The sequence below is a fragment of the Rana temporaria genome, chromosome 8, assembly GCF_905171775.1.
Source record: "Rana temporaria chromosome 8, aRanTem1.1, whole genome shotgun sequence".
Lineage (NCBI taxonomy): Eukaryota > Metazoa > Chordata > Amphibia > Anura > Ranidae > Rana > Rana temporaria.
Genome location: NC_053496.1, coordinates 187,164,431 through 187,190,083, shown reverse-complemented (window position 1 = coordinate 187,190,083; position 25,653 = coordinate 187,164,431). Strand labels below are relative to the sequence as shown.

Genomic DNA, 25,653 nt, shown 5'->3' with positions numbered 1-25,653 from the left:
GATTTCAACCTCTGGGCCAACTCCTCGCTGGACCCCGTAGCCGACGCCTGCATCGACCATCTGGAAGGATTAGGTCTGCAGCAACTAATACAAGGCCCCACTCATGCCTCAGGCCATACGCTCGATCTCATTTTCAAACAAGATTTGGAAATTGACGTCCTGGGAAATGAGCCGCAACCATGGACCGATCACCATGCCATCAAATTCACAATCACCAAAAATGCCAGCCCAAAAAAAACGACAAAACCGGTGACAACTCACTGGACTAGATCTCAGAGGAAGCTCCACTCGGAACTCTTCAAAACAACACTAGGGAACAAAATAAAAACAACCCAACAAAAACAAACAGCTACAGAAACACTTGACGCCATCAACAAGGCAATACTACAGTCAGCTGACTTAGTAGCACCAAAACGCAAAACTTGCATCCGGAAAAACAACTCCAGCTGGTTTAATGACCAGCTGACGTTGCTAAAGCAAGAGCGTAGAAGAGCAGAAGCTGCGTGGAAAAGGAGCTCTTCAGATAAAAACCACACCATTTACAAGATAATAACAAAGAAATATCACAAAAATCTTCACGGCCAAAAAAAATCATTTCTCCAACATCATCGCAAATGCCCTTAACCGCCCCCGAGAACTCTTCAAGCTGGTCACTCAGACTATGAATCCAGCTTGTTTAGAGGCCCCCAATTCTGATTCACAAGAATTTTGCAACGAATTATCGGATTATTTCATTAATAAAATTGAAAAAATCCGTGAAAGTATTCAGCAAAATGGAACCGTCACCAACTCCCCCCCAAATCACAAACCTAATACCCACATAAATCCGTCGCAACCACCAAAGTTCACTCTAAAACCCATTTCCATGAATGCCACTAAAAACATCATCGGGACTCTGCATAATAGCACAGCACCCAATGATATCATCCCCACTAAACTGCTGAAAGAAAGTGCTGATATACTGGCACCAGCTATCACGCAGCTCATTAACCAATCATTCAAGGAGGGCATGGTGCCCACCTTGCTAAAACAAGGTACAATAAAACAAATTCTAAAAAAAAGACCCCAAAGACCCAAACAACCAGAGGCCCATAACAGCTCTAAATGTCTTCTCCAAGGTAATGGAGAAAGTAGTTGTACAACAGCTGCAACTGCATTTAGACACCCATCAATTACTCGATCCGTTTCAATCAGGCTTCCGTCCGGGTCACGGAACAGAAACGGCGCTGCTTAAAATATGGGATGACGCTCTAGAGGCCGCAGACGAAGGAGAATCTTGTCTCCTGATACTGCTGGACCTAAGCGCGGCTTTTGACACTGTAGACCACAGACTACTACTGGCTAGGCTAGCTGAAGTAGCCGGAGTCGCTGAATGTGTTTTACCCTGGTTCTCCTCCTTCTTGGAAAACCGATCACAAATAGTGAAACTGGGGTCTTTCACTTCTGAAAAACGTACGGTGTCATGCGGAGTCCCTCAGGGATCTCCCTTATTATCGCCCGTATTGTTTAATATCTATCTTCGCCCCCTCTTTGAAATCATCAGTAACCAGAAGTTACTTTACCACTCCTATGCAGACGACACACAACTGTATTTCCGCATCTGCAACAAAAAGGATCATTCTCTTGGACTAGAGAAATGCCTCACTCTAATAGATAACTGGATGACAAACAGTTATCTTAAACTCAATGGTTCGAAAACAGAACTTCTCCTGTTTCACGCTAACCGGAAAAATCACCCCGCGTCAACATGGACTCCCCCACCCATTCTGGGTAAAACTATCACCCCTAGCACCAAAGTCAAAAGTCTCGGAGTCATCTTCGATACCTACATGACAATGGATGCACAAATAGGGTCAGTAGTCAGCGGATCCCACCATCTGCTGCGCCTACTACGCAGACTCACGCCCTTTATCCCGAAAGAGGACATTGCAGTCGTGGTGGGAACAATCATCAATTCCAGACTCGACTACGCAAATGCCCTCTATCTAGGACTCCCCAAATACCAAATCACTCGTCTGCAAGTCGTTCAAAATACGGCCGCTCGACTAGTGACTGGGAAAAAACCATGGGAATCAATCTCACCTTCACTGAGATCCCTTCATTGGTTGCCGGTAAAAGACAGAATCACTTTCAAGTCACTCTGCCTAATACATAAGTGTATTCAAGGCAACGCCCCCCAATATCTATGCAAAAAAATAAAAGCCCATAACCCCAATCGCATTCTGCGATCCACCAATCAAAACATCCTCCAGATACCCAAAACCAGATACAAGTCCAAAGGAGATCGAAGATTTGCAGTCCAGGGACCTCGCCTGTGGAATGCACTACCAACCACCATCCGACTGGAGTCGAACCACTTGGCCTTCAGGAGAAAGATTAAAACCCATCTCTTCTGAGGTCAAGGGGTTCCTTACCCATGAAATGGATACAGCGCCCAGAGGCGATTCAGTTCGCATGTGTTGCGCTTTACAAGTCTCTCTCTCTCTCTCTCTCTCTCTCTCTCTCTCTCTCTCTCTCTCTCTCTCTCTCTTTTCTCTCTCTTTTCTCTCTCTTTTCTCTCTCTTTTCTCTCTCTTTTCTCTCTCTCTCTCTCTCTCTCTCTCTCTCTCTCTCTTTTCTTTCTCTCTCTCTCTCTTTTCTTTCTCTCTCTCTCTCTCTCTCTCTCTCTCTCTCTTCATTGATGTCATTTTTATTCTATATTCAGAGTGGAAACCTGAGAGATCCTACAGTTGAGGTTAAAGAAGAGATAAAAGAGGAGGATGATGAGGATGGGGTGATGGAGGAAGAACACAAAGATCTGTACCAGGACACCATGGAGGAGTCATCCAGCTACAGAAACCCACCAGAGAGATGTCCCCGTCCTCTGTATTCCCGGGATTCCACACAGGAAGGTCACACCATCCCCCACCATCATCAGGTAGATGAGGAACAATTATTGGTGGTTATGATTTATACACAAACATGTTTATTATAATGAATGTTTTATTTTATATTCAGAGTGGAAACCTCGGGGATGATAATATTGATGTTAAAGAAGAGTATAAAGAGGAGGATGAGGAGTATGTAGTGATGGAGGAGTTTTCAGAAGGAGACAAGGATATGATGGAGCCACCTAATACCAGGAACCCCCCAGAGAGATGTCCCCGTCCTCTGTATTCCCGGGATTCCACACAGGAAGGTCACACCCTCCCCCACTGTTACAAGGTCGGTGGGGCGGAGCATCTAGAACATGGACTGGTGGAGATGATGTGTGGATTTTGTATGTAAGTTTATATCTTACAGATGATATTCTCTCTCATTCTCTTGGTTTAGAGTGGAGATCCAATCGATATAGAATTTGAGGTGAAATCAGAAGAAGAAGAGACGTATGTGAGGGATGATCAGCAGTCTATGGAGGAGGATGGAATAACGGGGACATTTATAGAGGAGGACACTCCTACAGAGATCAGCACAGGTGGGTCATTAACACTAAATCCATTCATCCACCCATACTGCTCACTGATTGGTCCAGAGTAGGGCGGGGACTGGGTGATATCAGCCTGTAACCCCCTGGTCACTTTCCTGAGCTGTGTTCCCCGTCCTGTATTCCTTGTGTCTTCTGCCCCATGCCCGGGTCTAGTGAGATCTCTGACAGAACAATTCTCCCGGGTTACTTGCTCTGTTATTTGCTGGCTGTGCCGGGTGGAGGGATATGTCTGTATAGTCTCAGACCCAAGTCACTGAGTGCAGTCTCAGGAGATGGGAGGCAGCGGTGTGGGATCTCTGCAACTTGTCTCTAGTAAATATTTCATCTGCCACTGAATACCAATATTATGAGTCCTGACCCCTGCACGATATACTCTATGTCAGGGATATGCAATTAGCGGACCTCCATCTGTAGACTGACAGACGCAAGCATGACACCCACAGGCAGAGGCATGATGGAACTTGTAGTTTTGCAACAGCTGGAGGTTCGCTAATTGCATATCCCCGCTCTATGTTGTACATTACATTCTCCTGGCCCCTGCACTATATACTCTATGTTGTACATTACATACTCCTGGCCCCTGCACTATATACTCTACATTGTACATTACATTCTCCTGGCCCCTGCACTATATACTCTATGTTGTACATTACATACTCCTGTTCGCCCATTCATCGAAAAACGAACATTATGGGGCGTTCGTGCCAAGTTCGTGCGCCGCATCACGCCCCATAATGCATTGCGAGATCGCAGTGCATTTCTGTATGATGATTGGCCAAAGCATGCAGTATGAACCGCATACTTGGGCCAATCCAAGCGCCGTCAGCAAAGAGAGCCATAATTGGGCAAAGGCAGGGTGACTTTGGCCAATCATGGCTCAGGGGGACTAAGTCCACGCCCCACACTATATAAGGCCGCATGCACGTCGGCCCTGTGTAGTGTGTTGTCGGCGTGGATGAAGACAGAGTGTCATTTAGATTGAGCAGGCAGGTGATTCAGTGAGCTGCAGTGCATTTAATATATAATATACAGTCTCCTACACATATATATATCCACTGCATCCAGTGTAGCTAGATATGACTGCAGGCCGTTCCTGGTGTACTTTTTCTAATATACTTTCAGGCAGGCAGGTGATTCAGTGAGCTGCAGTCCATTAAATATATAAACAGTCTCCTCCTACATATATATATATATATATCCACGGCATTCCAGTCTAGCCACGCCTATATCTGACTGCAGGCCATTCCTGGTGTACTTTTTCTAATAAACTCCAGGCGTTGTTTTGCTAATCAAAATTTACATCATGTCCGGAAGGCCACCAAGGAGAGGCAGACGCTCACAGGCCACTTAAAGAGGACAAGCAGGCTCTGTGTCTACAGTCAACAGTGCTGGTCATGGACACGGTGCATCCTCAGCACGTGGCCGTAGGGCACGCTTGTCCTTTTTTTCGGCAGCTGGCCCTGTTGAGCCACAACATGCAGAAGAGTTGGTGGAGTGGATAACAAAGCCGTCCTCATCCTCTGTCACCCCGGCTCAGAGTAGTTTGCCTGCCAAAGCGGCCTATTCCATCAGCTCCATGTCATCAGTCAATCCTTCCCTAGCCCCACCATCATGCACGGAGGAGTCCCCCGAACTGTTCAACCACAGTGTCAGGTACATGCTCCAGGAGGATGCGCAGTGCTTTGAAGGCTCCGATGATGGAACCCAGGTTGAGAAAGGGAGTAACGTGAGCCCAGAGAGAGGGGGTGCCCAAGAAGGACAAGAAACTGGCAGTCATGTTCCCCCAGCTGCAGCATACTGCCAAGTTTGCTCCAGTGACGAGGAGGGAGGGGGAAGATGAGGTCACTGACTCTACTTGGGTGCCTGATAGAAGAGAGGAGGAGGAGGAACATCTCCAATGAGGCAGAATGCCCTTCAGGGGGCAGCTTAAGGGCAGCCACCCTATTGCATCACACCGCAGAGCAAAGCATGTGCAGGGCACTGCTGACCCCCCCGCATATTTTGAAAAGCTCTATTTTGACACGTGTGCAGCAGATCGCACCGTTGCTGTTTGCAACATATGTCAGAAGCGTATCAAGCGTGGCCAAAACAGCAGCTGCTTGGGCACCACATGCTTGTACAGACATATGTCGAACCTCCCATGCAGTCCGTTTTCAACAGCACTTAAAAGACCCACATCAAAGAACAAGGCGGACCTCTCCTTGCTCCTCATCAGCTGGGATCTCCAACCCCACTATACCTTCAGTCCTCTCAGAAACCTGCACTGAGAGGAATGAAGGTGTAGAATTAGGTGTCCCAAGTACATGCGGGACATCTGCTAGCGGTACACCAACATCCGATTATAGCAGGCAAATTTCCCTACCCCTGTTGCTAAAACCTAGAAAGAAATCTGGTCCCAGCCATCCACATGCTCAGCGTCTGAATGCTAGCTTGGCCACTTGGCCAAATTGTTGGCACTGCAACTGCTGCCTTTTCAGCTGGTAGACTCTGCCCCTTTCGTAAATTTGTGGAATGTGCGGTACCTCAGTGGCAGGTTCCCAAACGCTATTTCTTTTCACGGAAGACCATTCCGGCTCTCTACCAGCATGTGGCAGGCAATGTCTTGGCCTTGTTGGACAGGGCAGTCAGCAGTAAGGTGCATATTACTGCTGACTCAGCTGTCTCCTCCACTCCCTCCTCTTCTTCCGCTGCAGATTTGTCCTCTGAACCAGCGATGCTCCGTAGACGTTCAAGGGGCTACGCAAGCACTCAGGCAAAAAGATTCCAATGCGGTGCTTAAGTTGGTCTGTTTAGGGGACAGGAGCCATACTTCGGCAGAAATTCTGTCAGCTTTGCAGGGGCAGGCTCAGAGGTGGTTGACGCCACGTCATCTTCAGCAAGGAATGGTTGTAGGCACCAACCTACTCTCCGCCCTCCGACAGGGACACTTGACCCATGTGCCCTATTTTCAGGAACTTTCCCAGAACTTATCCACCCTTCGCAGAGGATGAAACATCTTCAGGAGGCTCTGCAGAAAGGTTTGTGCAATGCGTTTCCAGAGCCTGGGAGGTTACAATTTCCTGGTGCTGCACAACGTGTTGCTGAGACTTCGTTCAGTCACAGAAAGAGCGGTGGAGAAGGTGTCCGTCTGACGTTGCCTTCAGACAATTCTTCTGTCCGCAGCCCCAAGGTCTGATCGGTTCCAGCAACCGTCGCCAGTGTCTGAATTACATTGTGCAGGAATATCTAGGGGCAAGATCAGACTTGGAGACCTTTCCAACAGAAAATCCCCTGGGTTACTGGGTCTTGAGGGTGGTCCACTGGCCAGAGCTTGCACAATATGCAATTGAGCTACTGGCCTGTCCTGCATCCAGCGTTCTTTCTGAACGCACATTTAGTGCTGCTGGAGGCTTTGTAACCGATCACAGGGTGCGCCTGTCCACAGACTCTGTTGATCGGCTCACCTTCATAAAAATGAATCAGTCTTGGATCACCAGCGACCAAGCACCTGATGCTGATGTAACCAATTGATTTTTCTATGGATGTGGGATCCCTTGAAGACTGCCTATGCTGAGTGACTATCCTATTATGCTGAGTGACTATCCTATTCCTCCTCAATGTTCATGTTGATAGCTTCTAAGAATATTTTTGTTTCAGGGCACTACCACCACCGCCTAAGGCCCAATTTTTCTGCCCCTGTTTAACAGGCACACGTAATTACAATATCTGCTCTAATATTTCACAGCAGGGCCCGTTCCTGCACCCACCAAGAGTAACGGTGAGGGCTTACAGTGTTCTGGTACCACCAACACCTAAGGCCCAATTTTCTGCAGAGTGTGTAGTATATACAAGCGGTCCCCTACTTTCAAACGACTCCTACTTGCAAAACAAAAGGAGACACCAGGAAGTGAGAGGAAATCTACCCCTAGGAAGGGAAATTCTCTCCTGTAAGAGTTAATATGGGAAAAATGTGTCTCCTCTCCACTCATGCTTTATCACCAATCCTTGTTTCCCTAATAACCCCAAATTTTCAAAATCCAATTGTCATTGTGACAGAAATTGAGGTGAAATCTTCTGAACACGGGGCACAGACAGCAAAACAAATGTTACAGGGGTGATAACCCTTCTCTATGTTTTCCAAAAAGCTTAAAAATAGATTTCTTTATCGTACATCACGGGACACAGAGCGGCATATTCATTACTATGTGGGTTATATGGAGTACCTTCAGGTGATGGACACTGGCAATCTCAAACAGGAAGTGCCCCTCCCTATATAACCCCCTCCCATAGGAGGAGTACCTCAGTTTTTTCGCCAGTGTCTTAGGTGTTGGTCATGGAATAGCTTGTCTCCTACATCCTTGGGATCAAGGCAGGCTAACCGGATCTGTCCAAGGTGCCTCAGAGCCAAAGTGGACAGTACCCGGGCCCCAAACCGTGGGGTTTTGCCCATAATGCTCTCTTTTTAGAGAGCTGGACCCTGGGCCCAGGACTTAGAACCTCTGCGGTACCTAAGGTAACCTGTTTGCCAGGGTGCTATATGGGCCCAGGACAGTGGGTTCCTTTTAGGACCCCAGGGCCTGAAGGTCTAGTACGCCACCCACAGAGATGGGGGAAGATTGGACCGCTTGCTATGCAAAGTCCTGCGGCATGGAGCAGGTAAGAAGGGGGGCCTGCGGGACTTGGTTCGTCGGCAGGCTCTCTAGGGAGATCTTTGGGGGATGTGCCTGAGTATGCTCTTGCATTGGCAGTTTTTGGGCCACTATGTCTATCAAAGAGACAGGATGGTCTATGTATGGGCTCCCATGTGTGATCTTCCTAAAGATAGGTGTTGCATGGTAAATTGTCTGCTGGGCGCTGGGTGGGGAAAGGAGCTGTGTGTTAGCTATGCTTTCCCAGGACTGGGGGGTCAGTGACTCACCTGAGGCCTTACCTGTCTGGGTGCCGTGCGGTGTCCTCCTCCAGCATGTCAGACGCTTCCGGCGTGGCCCCGTCCTCCGCAACACGGGCGCGCGCGCGGGCGCGCGCCCTGTAATATAGGCGCAGGGTGATGATTCGCGCCGTTGTGGAGAAAGAGGGGCGGGACATCTAGTCTCATAAAAGGAAGGGGCGGCCCTTCCTCTATGCTGTGTAGCTCAGTTGCTTGCTGAGCTTGAAGGAGGAGGACGCAGAGCGGCTGCAGTGCGGCTGAGGGCACCCAGTGGCGCAAGGAAGTATTGCAGTTCTGGTGAACAGAACTAGCTGTGTGGTTACTAGCCTAAAAAATTCCTTATACAGCAGATGGATACTTGCAATTTTTTGAGGGAAGACAGCATGTTTTCATAGAAAAAAAAAAAAAAAAAAAGGTTTTGGAAAAAAAAAAAAAAAAAAATATAGGAAACATACTGGTCTTCCCGTTTTGGTTTTTGGACGTTAATTATTAATACCGTTCCCTAAAACCGTACTATTTCTTTCTCCTAGCTACAACCATCAAGGGTTGTAAGCAGGGGTACCTCGGTATTGTACCATGGCTTCCAAAGGTTCAGGATCAGGGGGTACAAAAGAAAGGGGCCCCCCCTCAGATTCTGACGGTTCAGATCGGCCTATGCCGGTACTTTCCCCACAGGTTATTACACCATTGGGCACCTTGGTTAAGCCATTAGGGAGATCTGGTGCTGAGGCTACATCAGATCCACCCAACCCTGTGTTTATCACAGAGAGTATGCTAGCCGCCTCCTTGGAGGGGCTAGAGAAAAGATTGGCGGCTATGATAGCCAAATCTACACCGGGTAAAAAGCGGACTAGGTCTCCGTCGCCTGAGTGTGGACCCTCAGATGCTGAGGTTCTCTCCCCGGGGGGATTTGAGTTGCAGGAGGATCATTTGGACCGGGACCAAATTGGTTCAGAGGTTGAGGGTTCGGCTAATGAAGAGCCTTGCTCGGCCTCCCAAGCGGAAAGCTTCTGGGTTCATTCTCTGACAGACATGGTCCACTTGGCGTTTAATTTGCCTTTGCCGGAACCTCAGGGTCCGGCCGTATCATCTTTAGGCTCTTTGAAAACGCCTCGCAGTAGCGCTGTTTTTCCAGTCCATCCTCTTTTAGAGGAAGTAATCTTCCAGGATTGGGCACGACCAGACAGAATCTTTTTACCACCTAAAAAATTTTCCGTCGTCTATCCTATGGAAGAAAAATTTGCCAAAAAGTGGACTCTCCCAGTGGTGGACGCCGCCATCTCCTGTGTAAATAAGTCCTTGACTTGCCCGGTAGAAAACATACAGGTGTTTAAAGAACCGGTTGATAAGCGTTTGGAGACGCTTTTAAAAGCATCCTTTACTACGGCGGGTGCAGTAATACAGCCAGCGGTGGCTGCTATTGGAGTTTGTCAGGCACTAACAGACCAGACAAGACAAATGCTTAAGGTTATTCCGGCCCAACAGGCGGAAGAATTATCTGATATTCCTAGAGCCATGTGCTTCGCGGTGGATGCTAAGTGATTCCATCCAGCAAGCGTCTCGTCTGTCACTATTTTTAGTACATATGAGAAGGCTCTTATGGTTAAAGAACTGGGAGGCTGAGCCCCCATGCAAAAAGCTCCTGGCAGGGTTTCCCTTCCATGGAGAACGACTCTTTGGAGAAGATCTGGATAAATACATTCAGACTATTTCAAGTGGTAAAAGTACACTTCTACCAGTAAAAAAGAAGGTCCGGGGACCTGCGTTCAAACGGCAGCTTCCCCCTGCTCAGGGGCCCGCCAATTCCAGGCAGTATCGACGGCCTCCTGCGAGATCATACTTTAACAATAAGCCACCAGGACAAGCCTTTGGAGGCAAGAAGCAGTGGTATCGTAAACCAGCAAAGACAGCCCCTAAGTCTGCCTCATGAAGGGACGCCCCCACCCACGAAGGTGGGGGGAAGGCTGCGTCTTTTTTCAGAAATTTGGGAGACCGACATTCCCGACAAGTGGGTCCGGTCTTCCGTGGCCACAGGCTACAAATTAGAATTTCTAAGAATCCCTCCACCTCATTATCAGGAGTCGAGAGTGCCAGTCGAGCCGACAAAGAAGGCCGCCTTAATGGCGGCATTAAATCGTTTGCTTTACCAAGGCGTGATAGTAGAGGTACCAGCCCAGGAACAGGGGCTAGGGTTCTACTCCAATCTGTTCATCATCCCAAAGCCCAACGGCGATGTCAGGCCAATCTTGGACTTAAAGGGATTAAATGCGTACTTAAAAGTACGCTCGTTCCGGATGGAATCCGTGCGATCGGCAGCCGCCGCACTTCAGAAAGACGACTTTCTGGCCTCCATAGACATAAAGGATGCTTACCTTCATGTGCCAATTTTTCAGCCACATCAAAGGTTTCTACGCTTCACAGTGGCTCGGCGTCATTTTCAATTTGTGGCACTCCCTTTCGGGTTGGCTACGGCTCCTCGAGTATTCACCAAGGTCCTAGCTCCAATTCTAGCCAACCTAAGAATCCAGGGGATCATTGTCCTAGCATACCTGGACGACCTTCTAATCATAGATCATTCATCTCCTGGCCTGGAGCGAGCAGTGGCTCTCACGGTTCGATACCTAGAGAGGTTCGGTTGGGTCCTAAACCGAGAAAAATCAGCTTTCCAACCCACAAAGAGGTTGGAATATCTCGGCATGTCATTAGACACGGAACAACAAAGGGTGTTCCTGCCTCGAATAAAGGTCGAGGCTATCAAAGAATTGATACATCTGGTTCTAAGCAAGAGAGAACCAACGATTCGCCTATGCATGCGATTACTAGGCAAGCTAGTGGCCACCTTCGAAGCGGTGCCATACGCTCAAAGTCACACTCGTGTCCTGCAGGCAGCCATTCTGTCAGCATGGAGCAAGAGGCCACAGGCCTTGGAATTTCCGTTGCCACTCTCATCAAGAGTCCGGCAGAGTCTGTGTTGGTGGTTAGACCCTCAGAATCTACTGAAGGGAAAATCTTTCAGCCCCGTGACATGGAAGATAGTGACCACAGATGCCAGCCTGAAGGGCTGGGGAGCGATCTTGGATGGGTGCACTCACCAAGGTACGTGGGCACAGGAGGAGAGTCAATTGCCCATCAATATCTTGGAGCTCAGAGCTGCTCGGCTAGCCCTCAGGGCTTGGACCTCCAAATTACAGGGGTGCCCGGTGAGGATACAGTCAGACAATGCCACGGCTGTGGCATATATAAATCACCAAGGGGGAACCAAGAGTCAAGCAGCTCAGAGAGAAGTGAGCTTAATTTTCCTATGGGCAGAGAATCATGTGCCCTGCATATCGGCAATATTCATTCCCGGGGTGGACAACCTGCAGGCGGACTTCTTGAGTCGTCAGACTCTGTCGCCAGGGGAATGGTCTCTGCATCCGCAAATATTTCAGATAATTTGCCAGAAGTGGGGAATGCCGGACGTGGATATCATGGCATCAAGGCTCAACAAGAAACTAGACAGGTTCATGTCCCGGACTCGGGACCCTATGGCCTGCGGGACCGATGCATTAGTTTACCCTTGGCATCAGTTCAATCTTCTATATGCCTTCCCTCCGCTCCAGTTACTACCCCGCCTGTTGCGCAGGATCAGGGTGGAGCACAAGCCAGTCATTCTGATAGCTCCAGCATGGCCCAGAAGGGCATGGTACTCACTAATCCTAAAGATGTCAGTGGGAGACCCTTGGACGCTTCCTCTACGACCAGACCTACTCTCACAAGGCCCGATCCTCCACCCTGCATTACGGCGTCTAAATTTGACGGCCTGGCGGCTGAATCCCTGATTCTTAGGGGTAGAGGTCTATCTAGACAAGTAATCTCTACCCTGATTAAGGCTAGAAAGCCAGTCTCCAGAGTAATTTATTACAGGGTTTGGAGGGCCTATGTAGGCTGGTGCGAGTCCAAGAAATGGCTTTCCCGCAAATATACCATTGATAGAGTATTAAGTTTTCTCCAGCTAGGAGTGGATAAAGGATTGGCATTAAGCACAATCAAGGGACAGATTTCAGCTTTGTCAGTGTGGTTTCAGAGGCCGCTGGCCACCCACTCGCTGGTTAAGACCTTCATTCAGGGGGTCTTGCGTATTAATCCTCCGGTTAAGTCACCACTTTGTCCGTGGGACTTGAATCTTGTTCTGTCAACTCTACAGAAACAACCCTTTGAGCCGTTGGCTGAAGTTCCTTTGGTTTCACTAACTAGGAAGTGGGTATTTCTGGTCGCCATAGTTTCCGCTAGAAGAGTGTCAGAGTTGGCAGCCTTATCTTGTAAGGAGCCATATCTTATTCTGCATAAGGACAAGGTGGTTCTCCGTCCTCATCCTTCCTTTTTACCAAAGGTTATATCCAGTTTTCACCTGAACCAGGATTTGGTATTACCATCCTTCTTCCCTAAACCTACTTCCAGAAAGGAAGGGTTGCTGCATACCTTGGATATTGTCAGGGCCATGAAGGCCTATCTTAAAGCTACAGAGAAGATTCGGAAAACAGATGTGTTATTCATTTTGCCAGATGGGCCCAAGAAGGGGCAGGCAGCTGCAAAATCCACCATTTCGAGATGGATTAAACAGTTAATTATTCAGGCCTACGGCTTGAAGAGGTTGCCTCCTCCGTTGTCAGTAAAGGCCCATTCTACCAGGGCCATGGGCGCCTCCTGGGCAGCACACCATCAGATCTCTATGGCTCAAGTATGCAAGGCGGCAACCTGGTCTTCAGTCCACACGTTTACAAAATTTTACCAGTTGGACGTAAGAAGGAATACAGATACAGCCTTTGGGCAGGCAGTGCTGCGGGCTGCGATTTAAGACCCTCAGAATCGGGGGCACCCTTGAGTTAAAATTTAAGTTTAAATTTAATTTTCTCAACTAAGTTGGATTTATTATTATTTGAGAGTATCTCTGAATTAAATCCTTGTGTCTTGGGAAGATTTCTCCCTCCCCTCAGTAAAGCATTGCTTTAGGACATCCCACATAGTAATGAATATGCCGCTCTGTGTCCCGTGATGTACGATAAAGAAAAAGAGATTTTTAATACAGCTTACCTGTAAAATCCTTTTCTTGGAGTACATCACGGGACACAGAGCTCCCACCCCTCTTGTGGGGACCATTTTGGGAGGCATACTGCTTGCTACAAAACTGAGGTACTCCTCCTATGGGAGGGGGTTATATAGGGAGGGGCACTTCCTGTTTGAGATTGCCAGTGTCCATCACCTGAAGGTACTCCATATAACCCACATAGTAATGAATATGCCGCTCTGTGTCCCGTGATGTACTCCAAGAAAAAGATTTTACAGGTAAGCTGTATTAAAAATCTCTTTTTTTTGGCTGGAGCTACACTTACAAAATGTACCAGTTCCAAATTACAAACAGATTCAACTTAAGAACAAACCTCCAGTCCCTGTCATGTTTGTAACCCGGGGACCGCCTGTATACTGCTGTTCAGAGTATATAGAGCTTGCGGGCACTTTTGATTGTTCACGTTCGGTCCCCATAAACTTTAACAGTGTTCGAATGTTCGCACAAACTTTCAGTCCATTCGCTTGTTCTGCCGCGAACCGAACCGGGAGGTGTTGGGCTCCTCCCTACTCACTGGACTTCCAGATTCAGTGGCCACTGAATCTCCTGAGCTCTTCTACAGCTAACCCGCTGTATATTCCTCAAGCGTCACCCCCGCTATCCTGCTGGGCCCCTGGCTTGGCACTTACTGATGCTCCTCAAGCGTCACCCCTGCTATCCTGCTGGGCCCCTGGCTTGGCATTTACTGATGCTCCTCAAGCGTCACCCCTGCTATCCTGCTGGGCCCCTGGCTTGGCATTTACTGATGCTCCTCAAGCGTCACCCCTGCTATACTGCTGGGCCCCTGACTTCGCACTTACTGAAACTCCTCAAGCGTCACCCCCATTTTTCCTCTCAGTTGGAATCCAATCCTGCAGTCCCAACCCTGCGCTGCTTCTCTTACTCCTGGATAGGCCTCAGGCTTCCGGCCTAGCAACCCGGGCAACATAACGCAAGTCCACCCAGACAGCCGTCCAGGTGGCACAGAACCTCGATCACCTGACTCCACCCAAATAAATAGGCTCTCCCAGCAGGCCAAGGGACCAAAGAAACCCCTGCTAATTGGCTGAGACACCCCATCCATTCAGAATCCGACCTTGCTACACCCTTGTCTATCTAGTGCCACCTAGTGACAGAAGAGAAAATGTGCAGCCATCCGAAGTTAGAGAGAAATCAGTAGATCTAACAATAAGCAAGGATAACTACCACCTGGTGAACTCAATTTATTAGCCACCCTTCCTAAACACCAGGGTGCTACATGTTCATTACATACTCCTGACCCCTGCACTATATACTCTATGTTGTACTTTACATACTCCTGACACTCGTCCTATAATCCCCTCATCACTGTCACTCCTATAAAAGACAGTTCTCGTTGTTTCCTCACTCTCTGACTAAGGTCCATGAATAAAGAAATGATCTGGTAGGAGATCAGAGGACCCATTTACTAGTTACCTTGAGGGGGGAATTGTAAGATCCTCAGAGACTAAGCTGCCTGATGTGGGCGGAGTCCTGGGTTAGGAGAACCAATCAGCTCATGTCTAGTAATAATCTTTGTATTTCTATTTTAGTAGATGGACGGGAGATGAGGAAAACCTCAGAGGATTGTCTCACTTTGTCTCCAGACTGTAAAGTAGAAGATGAGGACATCACACAGTATAGTCCAGGAGAAAACCCGACTACCTCAAATGTCAATCCGGCACCACACAGTGTAGATGGACCATCGTATTCCTCTTATCCTGAGGAACCTCAGACTGTGCGGGACGGTGCCGGACCACCGTATTCCTCTTATCCTGAGGAACCTCAGAATGTGCGGGACGGTGCCGGACCATCGTATTCCTCTTATCCTAAGGAACCTCAGACTGTGCGGGACGGTGCCGGACCATCGTATTCCTCTTATCCTGAGGAGCCTCAGACTCTGCGGGACGGTGCCGGACCATCGTATTCCTCTTATCCTGAGGAGCCTCAGACTGTGCGGGATGGTGCCGGACCATCGTATTCCTCTTATCCTAAGGAACCTCAGACTGTGCGGGACGGTGCCGGACCATCGTATTCCTCTTATCCTGAGGAACCTCAGACTGTGCAGGACGGTGCCGATAAGAAGTTTCCCTGTACTGAATGCGGGAAGTGTTTCTGTTTAAAATACCAGCTTAAAGAGCATAAAAGATCTCATACAAGTGAGAAGTCTTTTCCCTGTCCTGAGTGCGGAAAATGTTTGTCCAGTAAGTCCTATCTTTTTAGACATCAGAGATTACACACGGGGGAGAAGCCATATTCTTGTCCTGAGTGTGGGAAATGTTTTGCAGATAAGTCCAGTTTTTCCAGACATCAGAGATCTCACACGGGGGAGAAGCCTTTTTCCTGTTCTGAGTGTGGGAAATGTTTTTCACTGAAGACCCATCTTTCCACACATCATAGATTGCACACAGGTGAGAAGCCGTATTTCTGTCCTGAGTGCGGGAAATGTTTTACATCGAAGGCCAATCTTTCCTTACACCAGACATTGCACACGGGGGAGAAGCCTTTTTCCTGTCCTGAGTGCGGAAAATGTTTTTCAAGTAAGCCCTCTCTTTTTAGCCATCAGAGATCACACACGAGGGAGAAACCATATTCCTGTCCTGAGTGTGGGAAATGTTTTGCAGATGAGTCCCATTTTTCCAGACATCAGAGATCTCACACGGGGGAGAAGCCTTTTTTCTGTTCTGAGTGTGGGAAATGTTTTGCAGATGGGTCCTCTTTTCTTAGACATCAGAGATTACACAAAGGGGAGAAGCCTTTTTCCTGTTCTGAGTGTGGGAAAAGTTTTTCAGTGAAGTCCAAGCTTTCCACACATCAGAGATCTCACACGGGGGAGAAGGCTTTTTCCTGTTCTGAGTGTGGGAAATGTTTTGCAGATGAGTCCTATGTTGCCAGACATCGGAGATCTCACACAGGGGAGAAGCCTTTTTCCTGTTCTGAGTGTGGGAAATGTTTTTCAGATAAGTCCTATCTTTCCACACATCAGAGATTACACACGGGGGAGAAGCCTTTTTCCTGTTCTGAGTGCGGGAAACGTTTTTCACAGAAGACCAGTTTTTACAGACATCAGAGATCTCACACGAGGAAGAAGCCACTTCCCTGTCCTGAGTGAGGGAAATGTTCCTCACTGAAGTCCTGTCTTCCTGTACATCAGGGGTCCCACACAACCCTCGAGGTGTATTAGTGAGTGCGGGAAATGTCTTGTATATGAATGTTGCTGGACATGTGGGGAAGAAGCACACCCTGATATACACCTCAGATATACTCCATGGCTGATCTTCATCATGTAAGAAACACTTCATAAGGAGATCAGAGATCACCAAAGACATGGATGAAGTGTTGTACTGTGTTGGCCATTGATAGCAGGAGAAAAATAAAAATTGAGTCATTACCTCTCATTGGCTGAGTACATTTTGTGGTGTAAATTCTTGCAAGAGGTCTGTTTTCTCAAGTCGTCTTCCAGGACGAGACACGTTAACCCCACCACTTAAAACTCTGTCCTCTAGGCCTTTTAAAATAAAAATAGTCATTACCACAAAATGTAGAGGCCTTTTAAGTGGTGGGTTAACGTGTTTTGTCCTGGAAGACGACTTGAGAAAACAGACCTCTTGCAAGAGTTTACACCACAAAATGTACTCCGCCAATGAGAGGGAATGACTCCATTTTTATTTTTCTCCTGCTATCAATGGCCAACACAGTACAACACTTCATCCATGTCTTTGGTGATCTCTGATCTCCTTATGAAGTGTTTCTTACATGATGAAGATCAGCCATGGAGTATATCTGAGGTGTATATCAGGGTGTGCTTCTGTGATGCAATTGCCTATATGCTTCAGTCTAATTCTCTCCCTGCTAACTTAATGCTGTGGGTTACAGGTAACAGGTGTTTCATGTGTGATTCATCTCTCTCTGTAAAGACTGTTCATATGTTAAATAAGGCTAGCTTTTGAAAGGCCTTTAATTGTGTGATAACGCTGTCTACAACCTAGTGATTCTCAGAGGTGTTAATGGGTGTCAAGCTGGATACAGACGAAACGTCTGCTTAGGAAACTCAGTGTGTGAAGGTGGTTTGTTGTTATGCTGTTTAAGGAATGTGCAGTGATTAGACATGATAATTGTCGGTCGGTGCCGACCTGTCTAGAATGTTTTAGTAATTAGCCTTAGTGTGTGATTAGGGGGGGTGGAGATTTCATTGTTGTTTGAATGTCTTGGACTGTATAAAAAGCTGAGAAGAAAACCATTAAAGTCTGTGTTGTTCCAGCAGTAAGCTTGTCTCATGTGTGGCTTTCTGGGCGACTCCAGGAATATCCCTCCTCGTGGAATATTGGGGTGATTTTCGTTATGGGAAGAGGGGAACGTTGACGGGGATATCATTGTAATACCGTCACAGCTTCTTCCCCACATGTCCAGCAACATTCATATACAAGACATTTCCCGCACTCATTTGAGTACATTTTGTGATAAAACTCTTTCAAGAGATCTGTTTTCTCAAGTTGTCTTCCAGGACGAAACGCGTTAACCCCACCACCTATAAAGGCGGTCCTCTAGGCTTTTTAAAATAAAAATGGAGTCATTCCCTCTCATTGGCTGAGTACATTTTGTGGTGGAAGATTTAACAGACCTTTAGGGATCTATTATAAAACAAATTGTAGAATGAATGTGACACGCGTTCCTCCAATCATGACAAATATGGGATCATCGGCTCCATCTAGTGGCAAAAATCTGCCCCTGTGGTTTTAATACCGACTATTGACGTAAAACAGAAAATACCACATTTGGGCATTAGATGGCGCTAAGTAGCATAGAAATTATCTCCATCTAGTGGCCAAATGTAATCATTTCCATTGTAAATGAATGGAAACCGTTCGACCAGCACAGCAAATATCCTAATAACATTCATCTTTCCCCCAATCACACAGAAGGAATGTACATGGACTTTCCCCGGGGGAATTGCTATGCACATATTTTATGAATAGACCCCTAAATGTTAGGAGACGTTTATATAAAGATGGGAAGTATGGAGCAGATAAATGAATAGACCTCCTAGCAATGTTATTACCAGGCTGCAGCTAGGGGGAGCTCTAATGTGTGAGCACAGCAGAGTGATCCCATCTAGCTCACATTAACCCTTTCACTGTCAGAGATGTTTTTGCACATTTTGGGCCTGAAGATTAGATAAAACCCCAAACATATATTATGTGATAGCAGAGGCCCTGGAGAATAAAATGGTGGTGATTGTTAAGGTGTTCCTCGTACACAAATTTCCCCTTAATATCCGGGTTTATTTTCTCCTTTTCCCCCATTTTCTATGGTGTGATCTTTTCTACAATACTTTGTTATAATAATGTAACACGTTGTGTATTGTATTGTATGACTCCGCCTCCACATTCCAGACAAGTCATTTTCCTGACCAATCGCATTTCTACCTTTTTACTATTTCCTGATTCTATGACTGTAATCTGTTTAGAAGTAAAAATTATAATAAAAAAATGTATTGAAGAGAAAAAAAAGTTGTGTGTGTCGGTGGAATGAGAAGAATTGCTGGTGGTGTTGTCACCTGTCACAGCCGTCACACCTGGTTTCCCGGCCAATGCACCAGATAAATGTTGCAGCAAAACGGCTCTTTGAGTTCTGGGAAACCAGGAATGGACTCCGGACACGGACTCCAGGAAAACAAACCTTTTATTTCACCAGGGAAAGGAGCGACTCACGCCAGGATGCCAAGTGGCCTCTTCTAGGCGTTTACAACATATAGATTTCCTCTTGTATAGACATTCCTTGGAACTTCGTAGAAAGACAAAAGAGAGAAGCGCCTCTGAGTATACTGCTTTTAATTTTAAAACATAAAAATATATCCAGCACTTACATCATAGTAGTATGGTGCAGTCGTGGGAGCTGGTGTACATCTGTAGCAGACAGTCCGCAAAGCATGAGAGCTGGGCAGCCGGAGGGAGCCGGGGGGAGAGACGGCTAAGTCCTCGTTGTTGTGCCGCTGCTAGGCAATGAGTTCATCAGCTGTTGCGTGACGTCAGATCGGACGGAGGCTGAGGGGGACCACAACGCGTTTCAGAGCCTGCGCACGGAAAAGACCAGCGCGCTCCTTTTTCAAGTGTAATGAATGGAAGACAGGGCTCATATTTTAAACAGTCATGTGATCAGTGCCGACCAATAGGAGTGCAAGGATAACGAGCAAATGAAAATAAATGGGATTGCTTAGTTAAAACTGACAGCGGGGCAAAGAATATATACTTAAAATGGGAGATATTGTAAAATGTAATCTGAAGAGGGTGAATATTGCTGTATTAAGTGTATCTGAAGAGATTATCTGTAATAAATATATGTATAGTCAAAGTAGCTATGTCTATATATACATATAGAGGGGAACTTCGTAAAACATCGAAAAGCTTGTTAGCGAGTGACATCTGCGGCTTCTCAGTTATCTGTCTAATTTATCATCTACTAAGCTGTAGACATGTGCACTGACCCAACATTTCTTTGTTTTCCTTTCATTTGTTTCTATATTTTTCGGGTCATTAGTTATGATCGATGTGAAGGATGCTTCAGTTTAAATTCTCCCTGCTAAGTAAAAGTGTGTGTGTGTGTTAGAGGGAAGGTGGTTTCAGGTGGGACTCACTCCTCTAACAGACTATTGATATGTTAATAACCCTTCCTCAGCCAGCTCCCTATTTCAAAGGGTTAATTGATCTATTGTGTGTGTGTGTGAAGAAGCCCTGTGGTTACTGTTTACTGTGATTAGAAGGGGCTCATGTTAATTTATTCTGATTGCTTCATTGTGGTAATTATCTCTTCTATCCACGGGGCCAAGCTGTCTAGATAATGTATTCTGTTTTGAACTAGTAATTAACATCACTGATGTCATTATCTAAAGAAATGTCGTCAGGGTCGGCTCCGTCGTGTCTGCCTAATCATCTGTATGGGAGCCCCCACTGTGTGAGGGGGCGGAGATTTGTCATTGTAACAGTTTGTAAATTACATATAAGCTCTGTGTTATACCATTAAAGTCTCTCTTGTTCCAGCAGTAAGATCTGACTCATGTGTGGCTTATTATTGGGCGATTCCATGAATATCCCCCCTCGTGGAATATTGGGGGGATTTGCTTTTATGGGAAGAAGGGAAGACTTTGACGGGGATATCATTCTAATACCGTCACAATCGACATTCATTAATTCAAAATAATAAATAACAAATTATCGGTATCGGAATTTCCTTTCAAATTTAGCTGTTGGTGAACGTAATGAATACGAATTTATCCGACGTTACGAATTATCTGAAATAACGAATGCTGCATTTAAACGAATGGAACGTAACAAATTAATAATAACAAAACATTTTTTTTTTGTTTCTGGTATAAAATTTGGTAAATGAGTAAGTTTTCATCCTTCACTGATGTGCACAGATAAGGCGGCACTGATGGGCACTCATAGGTGACACTAGTGGGCACTGATATGCAACACTGATGGGCACTGAAAGGCGGCACTCATGGGTACTTATAAATGGCACTGATAGGCGGCATTTGATATGCATCACTGATGGTACTGGCAGGCATTGCTCATGGGCACGGATTGGCATATCCATGGTGGTCTGGGGTGGCATACCTGGTGGGCGTTTTTTGTGGGCATCCCTGGTGGTCCTGAGTGGGCACGGGGGGGGGGAGGTTTGCTGATAAACAATCAGCACAGACCCCCTGTCAGGAGAGCAGCCGATTGGCTCTCCTCTACTCTCGTCTGTCAGATGCGAGTGAGGAAAAGTCGATAAACGGCTCTTCCTGTTTATGCTGTGATCAGCCGTGATTGGACACAGCTGATCACGTGGTAAAGAGCCTCCGTCAGAGGCTCTTTATCGAGATCGGTGTTGCGGTGTGTCAGACTGACACACCACAACAGCGATCGCAGCGCTGCGCTCCCACTAGGGCATACAATCCTGTCTTATCCTGCTGGACATCATATGACACCCAGTCAGGATAACTGAATCACTTCCCGGCCGTAATTTTGCTATAGGCCGGGTGGGAAGTGGTTAAAGGCCCTCACAGGTCATCAGGTTAAAGGTAACTCTGAATAATGGGCCTAGAATGCAGCGGTCAGGAGTATATCATATACAGGGGTCAGGAGTATATCATATACAGAGGTCAGGAGCATATCTTATACAGGGGTCAGGAGTATATCATATACAGAGGTCAGGAGTATATCATATACAGAGGTCAGGAGCATATCTTATACAGGGGTCAGGAGTATATCATATACAGGGGTCAGGAGTATATCATATACAGAGGTCAGGAGTATATCATATACAGGGGTCAGGAGTATATCATATGCAGAGGTCAGCAGTATATCATATACAGGGGTCAGGAGTATATCATATACAAGGGTCAGGAGAATATCATATACAGGGGTCAGGAGAATATCATATACAGGGGTCAGGAGTATATCATATACAGTGATCAGGAGTATATCCTATACAGTGGTCAGGAGTATATCATATACAGGGGTCAGGAGTATATCATATACTGAGGTCAGGAGTATATCATATACTGAGGTCAGGAGTATATCATATACAGAGGTCAGGAGTATATCATATACAGGGGTCAGGAGTATATCCTATACAGGGGTCAGGGTCTTCTACTGACATTAATTTGAGAGAAAAGTCTCTCCTGTATTGTTCTCTCCTTGACATATCGTAGAATGAAGCCGTATTGTTCTTTCAGTGTCATCATCCCGTGTTCTGTCCATTTCCACACCGACACCAACATCTCCTCCACCATCCCGCTGTATTTGTTGTCTCACCATGTTTCCAATGATGGAGATCCAGAGACTGACCGGAGTCTTCTTCTCCATGTCACCAGACCACCTCTTCCTCTACTATTGGGGTGCTGGGCTTTTCTATGACTACTCAGGACCCCCAACCTCTTCTATATGTAGCACTACCCCGAAGGAGATGCTGGTTTAGATTTGGGCCTGCCGTTACCTTACTGTTCACCACACTCGTCCCAGGGGTCCCTCTTGAAGAGTTATTCACAAATGTCTGCACCAACACTTGGTTTCTTTTTCTTCAAGGGTTTTATTAAACAAGGTTCATCAGAGGGGTGAAGGGATAGGGGAGTTTCAGGTACCTTGCTTGTGGATCACGGGTACAGTCTTAGATCCAGAGGACAAATCGGTTCCACACTGGATTCAGCAACTACCAGATAGACCTCTCTCACTGACCTAGCAGCCGTGCGAAGCTCGTTCAAAGACTTGACGAGTGTCATCGAGTCATCACACAGTCCTCTGCCACAAGATCGTGCAACCACACACTCTGCAAAGCTCCAAAGACAGCACACAGTCCACGTGGCAGGATCTTTCAGCCAGGCCGGCAGCACAGTGAGGTAAATTGGCCAGGATGCGTCCTCCAATTGAGCCCCCAATTGTTCGGCTTCTTCCCACAGGCAAGACAGCACAGGACCACCCCTGGACCAGTAGGCCCCAGAAACTGCTGGGCCTAATCTCGGTAGCGGAGCCTCGGGCCAGCAGTCCCAGAGACTGGAAAATACTGCTGACGCATCCCTGAGGCCAGGAGGGCCATCCAGTCAGGATTGGAAAACCCCTGCCAGAACAGCACCTGCCCCCCAAGCACCCTCCCCCAGAATGCACAGCGGGCAGACCACGCCCACTGGGCTGCTTCTGGGAAGAAGGCACTCAATACACCCAGCCCATTGCCATTCCGACCTTGACTCCTGGTGACAGCAACACCCACAGTCAAGTGGAAGATGTGCAACACAGCTGAACTAGAACAGAAACCCCCAATTTGGCATAATATTCTGAGCCAACTACAGCTCAGATAACTAAATTTACAAAATAGCGCCTACTCAACAGGAGCTACATATAGGATTGTGAAAATTTCCATCCTATTTACTAATGTAGCACTACCCCCGAAGGAGCTGCTGGTTTGTTTTGGGTGGCATGTTACCTCATGGCTCCTCTGCCGTCTAGGGGTGTATGGTGAATGCAATAGTAACAGAATGTCCACGACAGGTGTCTTCTGTGCTCTTTGTTACCCCGCCAGGTAAAAACAATTGAACTTGTGGTGATGGAAGTGTTGAAGTAAAAGGAGAAATAGCAGATTCAGGCGTAGCAATAAGGAAACAGTCCTGCTTCCAATAACACTTAGTCTTCTTCGCTCCTCCAGCCGGAGTGGGTATAGCGTACCTGGACAGGCCTCTATCATTGGCCTGGCAGCCAGAGTATCACTCGGAACTTAGAGGAAAAGTCTCTGCCACAGACCCTCCTTAGGATTGAGGTAGCGGAGGTAATCCTCCTTAACCACTTGCTTATTGGGCACATAAACCCCCTTCGTTCCCAGGCGAAATCTCAGCGTCCGGCACTGCGTCGCTTTAACTGACAATTGCGCGGTCGTGCGACGTGGCTCCCAAACAAAATTGGCGTCCTTTTTTCCCCACAAATAGAGCTTTCTTTTGGTGGTATTTGATCACCTCTGCGGTTTTTATTTTTTGCGCTATAAACAAAAAAAGAGCAACAATTTAAAAAAAATATATTTTTTTTTTACTTGTTGCTATAATAAATATCCCAATTTTTTTTTAAAAAACTATTTTTTTTCTCAGTTAAGGCCGATACGTATTTTTCGACGTATTTTTGTAAAAAAAAAAAAAAAATCACAATAAGCGACTGGTTTGCGCAAAAGTTATAGCGCCTACAAAATGGGGAACAGAATTATGATTTTTTTTATTATTTTTTTTTTTACTAGTAATGGCGGCGATCTGCGATTTTTATTGGGACTGGGATATTGCGGCGGACGTATCGGACACTTTTGACACAAATTTGGCGCCATTCACATTTATACGGCGATCAGTGATATAAAAATGCACTAATTACTGTATAAATGTGACTGGCAGTGAAGGGGTTAACACTAGGGGGTGAGGAAGGGGTTAACTGTGTAGCCTGGGTGTGTTATAACTGTGTGGGGGGAGGGGGGTGACTGGGGGAGGGGACCGATGCTGTGTCCCTATGTACAAGAGACACAGATCGGTCTCCTCTCCTCTCACAGCACGTGGAGCTCTGTGTTTACACACAGAGCTCCACGTCCCTGCTGTCACCTGCCGTGTCACCGACGATCGCGTGTACCCGGCGGACATCGCGGCCGCCAGGTACACGCATCGGGTCTTCGGCGATGCGTCGGGACAGTTTTTACCCGCCGCGCGCCACCCAGTGGCGCGCGCGGGTAATGCACATAAAGGCCGTTTTTAAACGGCCACTTGGCACTTGAGAGCCGCGCTGCGGACGTATTTCGTCTATAGCGCGGATCTCAAGTGGTTAATAGACTTTGGCTGGGATCTCCTTCAGGTAATTTGCATGTTACCCACTGACAGGTGACCAACGTCCAGCCTTTCAGTATTCGGTTACCTTGATCCCCGGTGGGTTTTCGAGACCCTATTGGATTGCCAGCCTCTCTTGGCTCTCCTCAGATGGACTCCCCACCGAAAAGCTTCCTCTCACTGGGAACACGCTTGGGATGTTCTCAGGATTGAGGGACCCGGTCGATTACTGGGGCCCCACCACAGCTTTAAATGTTCCGGACCAACATGGTCCCAGAACCAGGAACACCGCGTGGCACGTGCACCCCGGCCATTTCGCCGGGGCACCGTGATGCAGTCACCCTAAAGGTGGGTGCCGCACTCGAAGAAGAACCCAGACCAATGGCGTCTGTCTCATAAATACCCTCCCCCAGCATGCACAGCGAGGAGAAACCCTCCTGATAGGCTTCCGGGGAAAAGCACCCAAACCTCGACTCCATTGCTGCCACCTATCGTTCAGGGGTGGGAACAGCACCCCAGGAACAACAAAATAATCCCACAGCACAGCCAAGCTGAGACAGAGACCCAATTTGAACAGATTAACTGGATCAGAGCCAATTAACTCTCTGATCCCCCTCTAAATTTAGCAAAGCACTGGTACTTGGAAGTAACCAGGCACTACACTAAGAAGCTGAAAAAGATGACCAATCTCACGGTTTGGATGGAATTTCTCCTTTATATCAGTGGTCAGTGTAGTGGTCCCTTACATTGGTGACCAATGGGAGAAGGACCCTCTTATTAGGGTGACCACATTTCCAAACTGCCATTCAGGGACACCCTCCTTTCCAAAAATCAGCTTGTGTGGTAACGAAT

At 47.2% G+C, this 25,653-nt stretch overlaps 1 protein-coding gene across 1 annotated transcript in view; it reads left to right on the top strand.

The window, feature by feature from the left end:
* LOC120910649 overlaps positions 1–25,653 on the top strand; it is a 176,483-nt gene that overhangs the window by 139,192 nt on the left and 11,638 nt on the right. The window contains exons 13-14 of the mRNA XM_040322403.1: positions 15,562–16,528; positions 22,725–22,733. Coding sequence (XP_040178337.1) covers positions 15,562–16,528; positions 22,725–22,733 — 976 coding nt within the window. The remainder of the gene's footprint in view (positions 1–15,561; positions 16,529–22,724; positions 22,734–25,653) is intronic.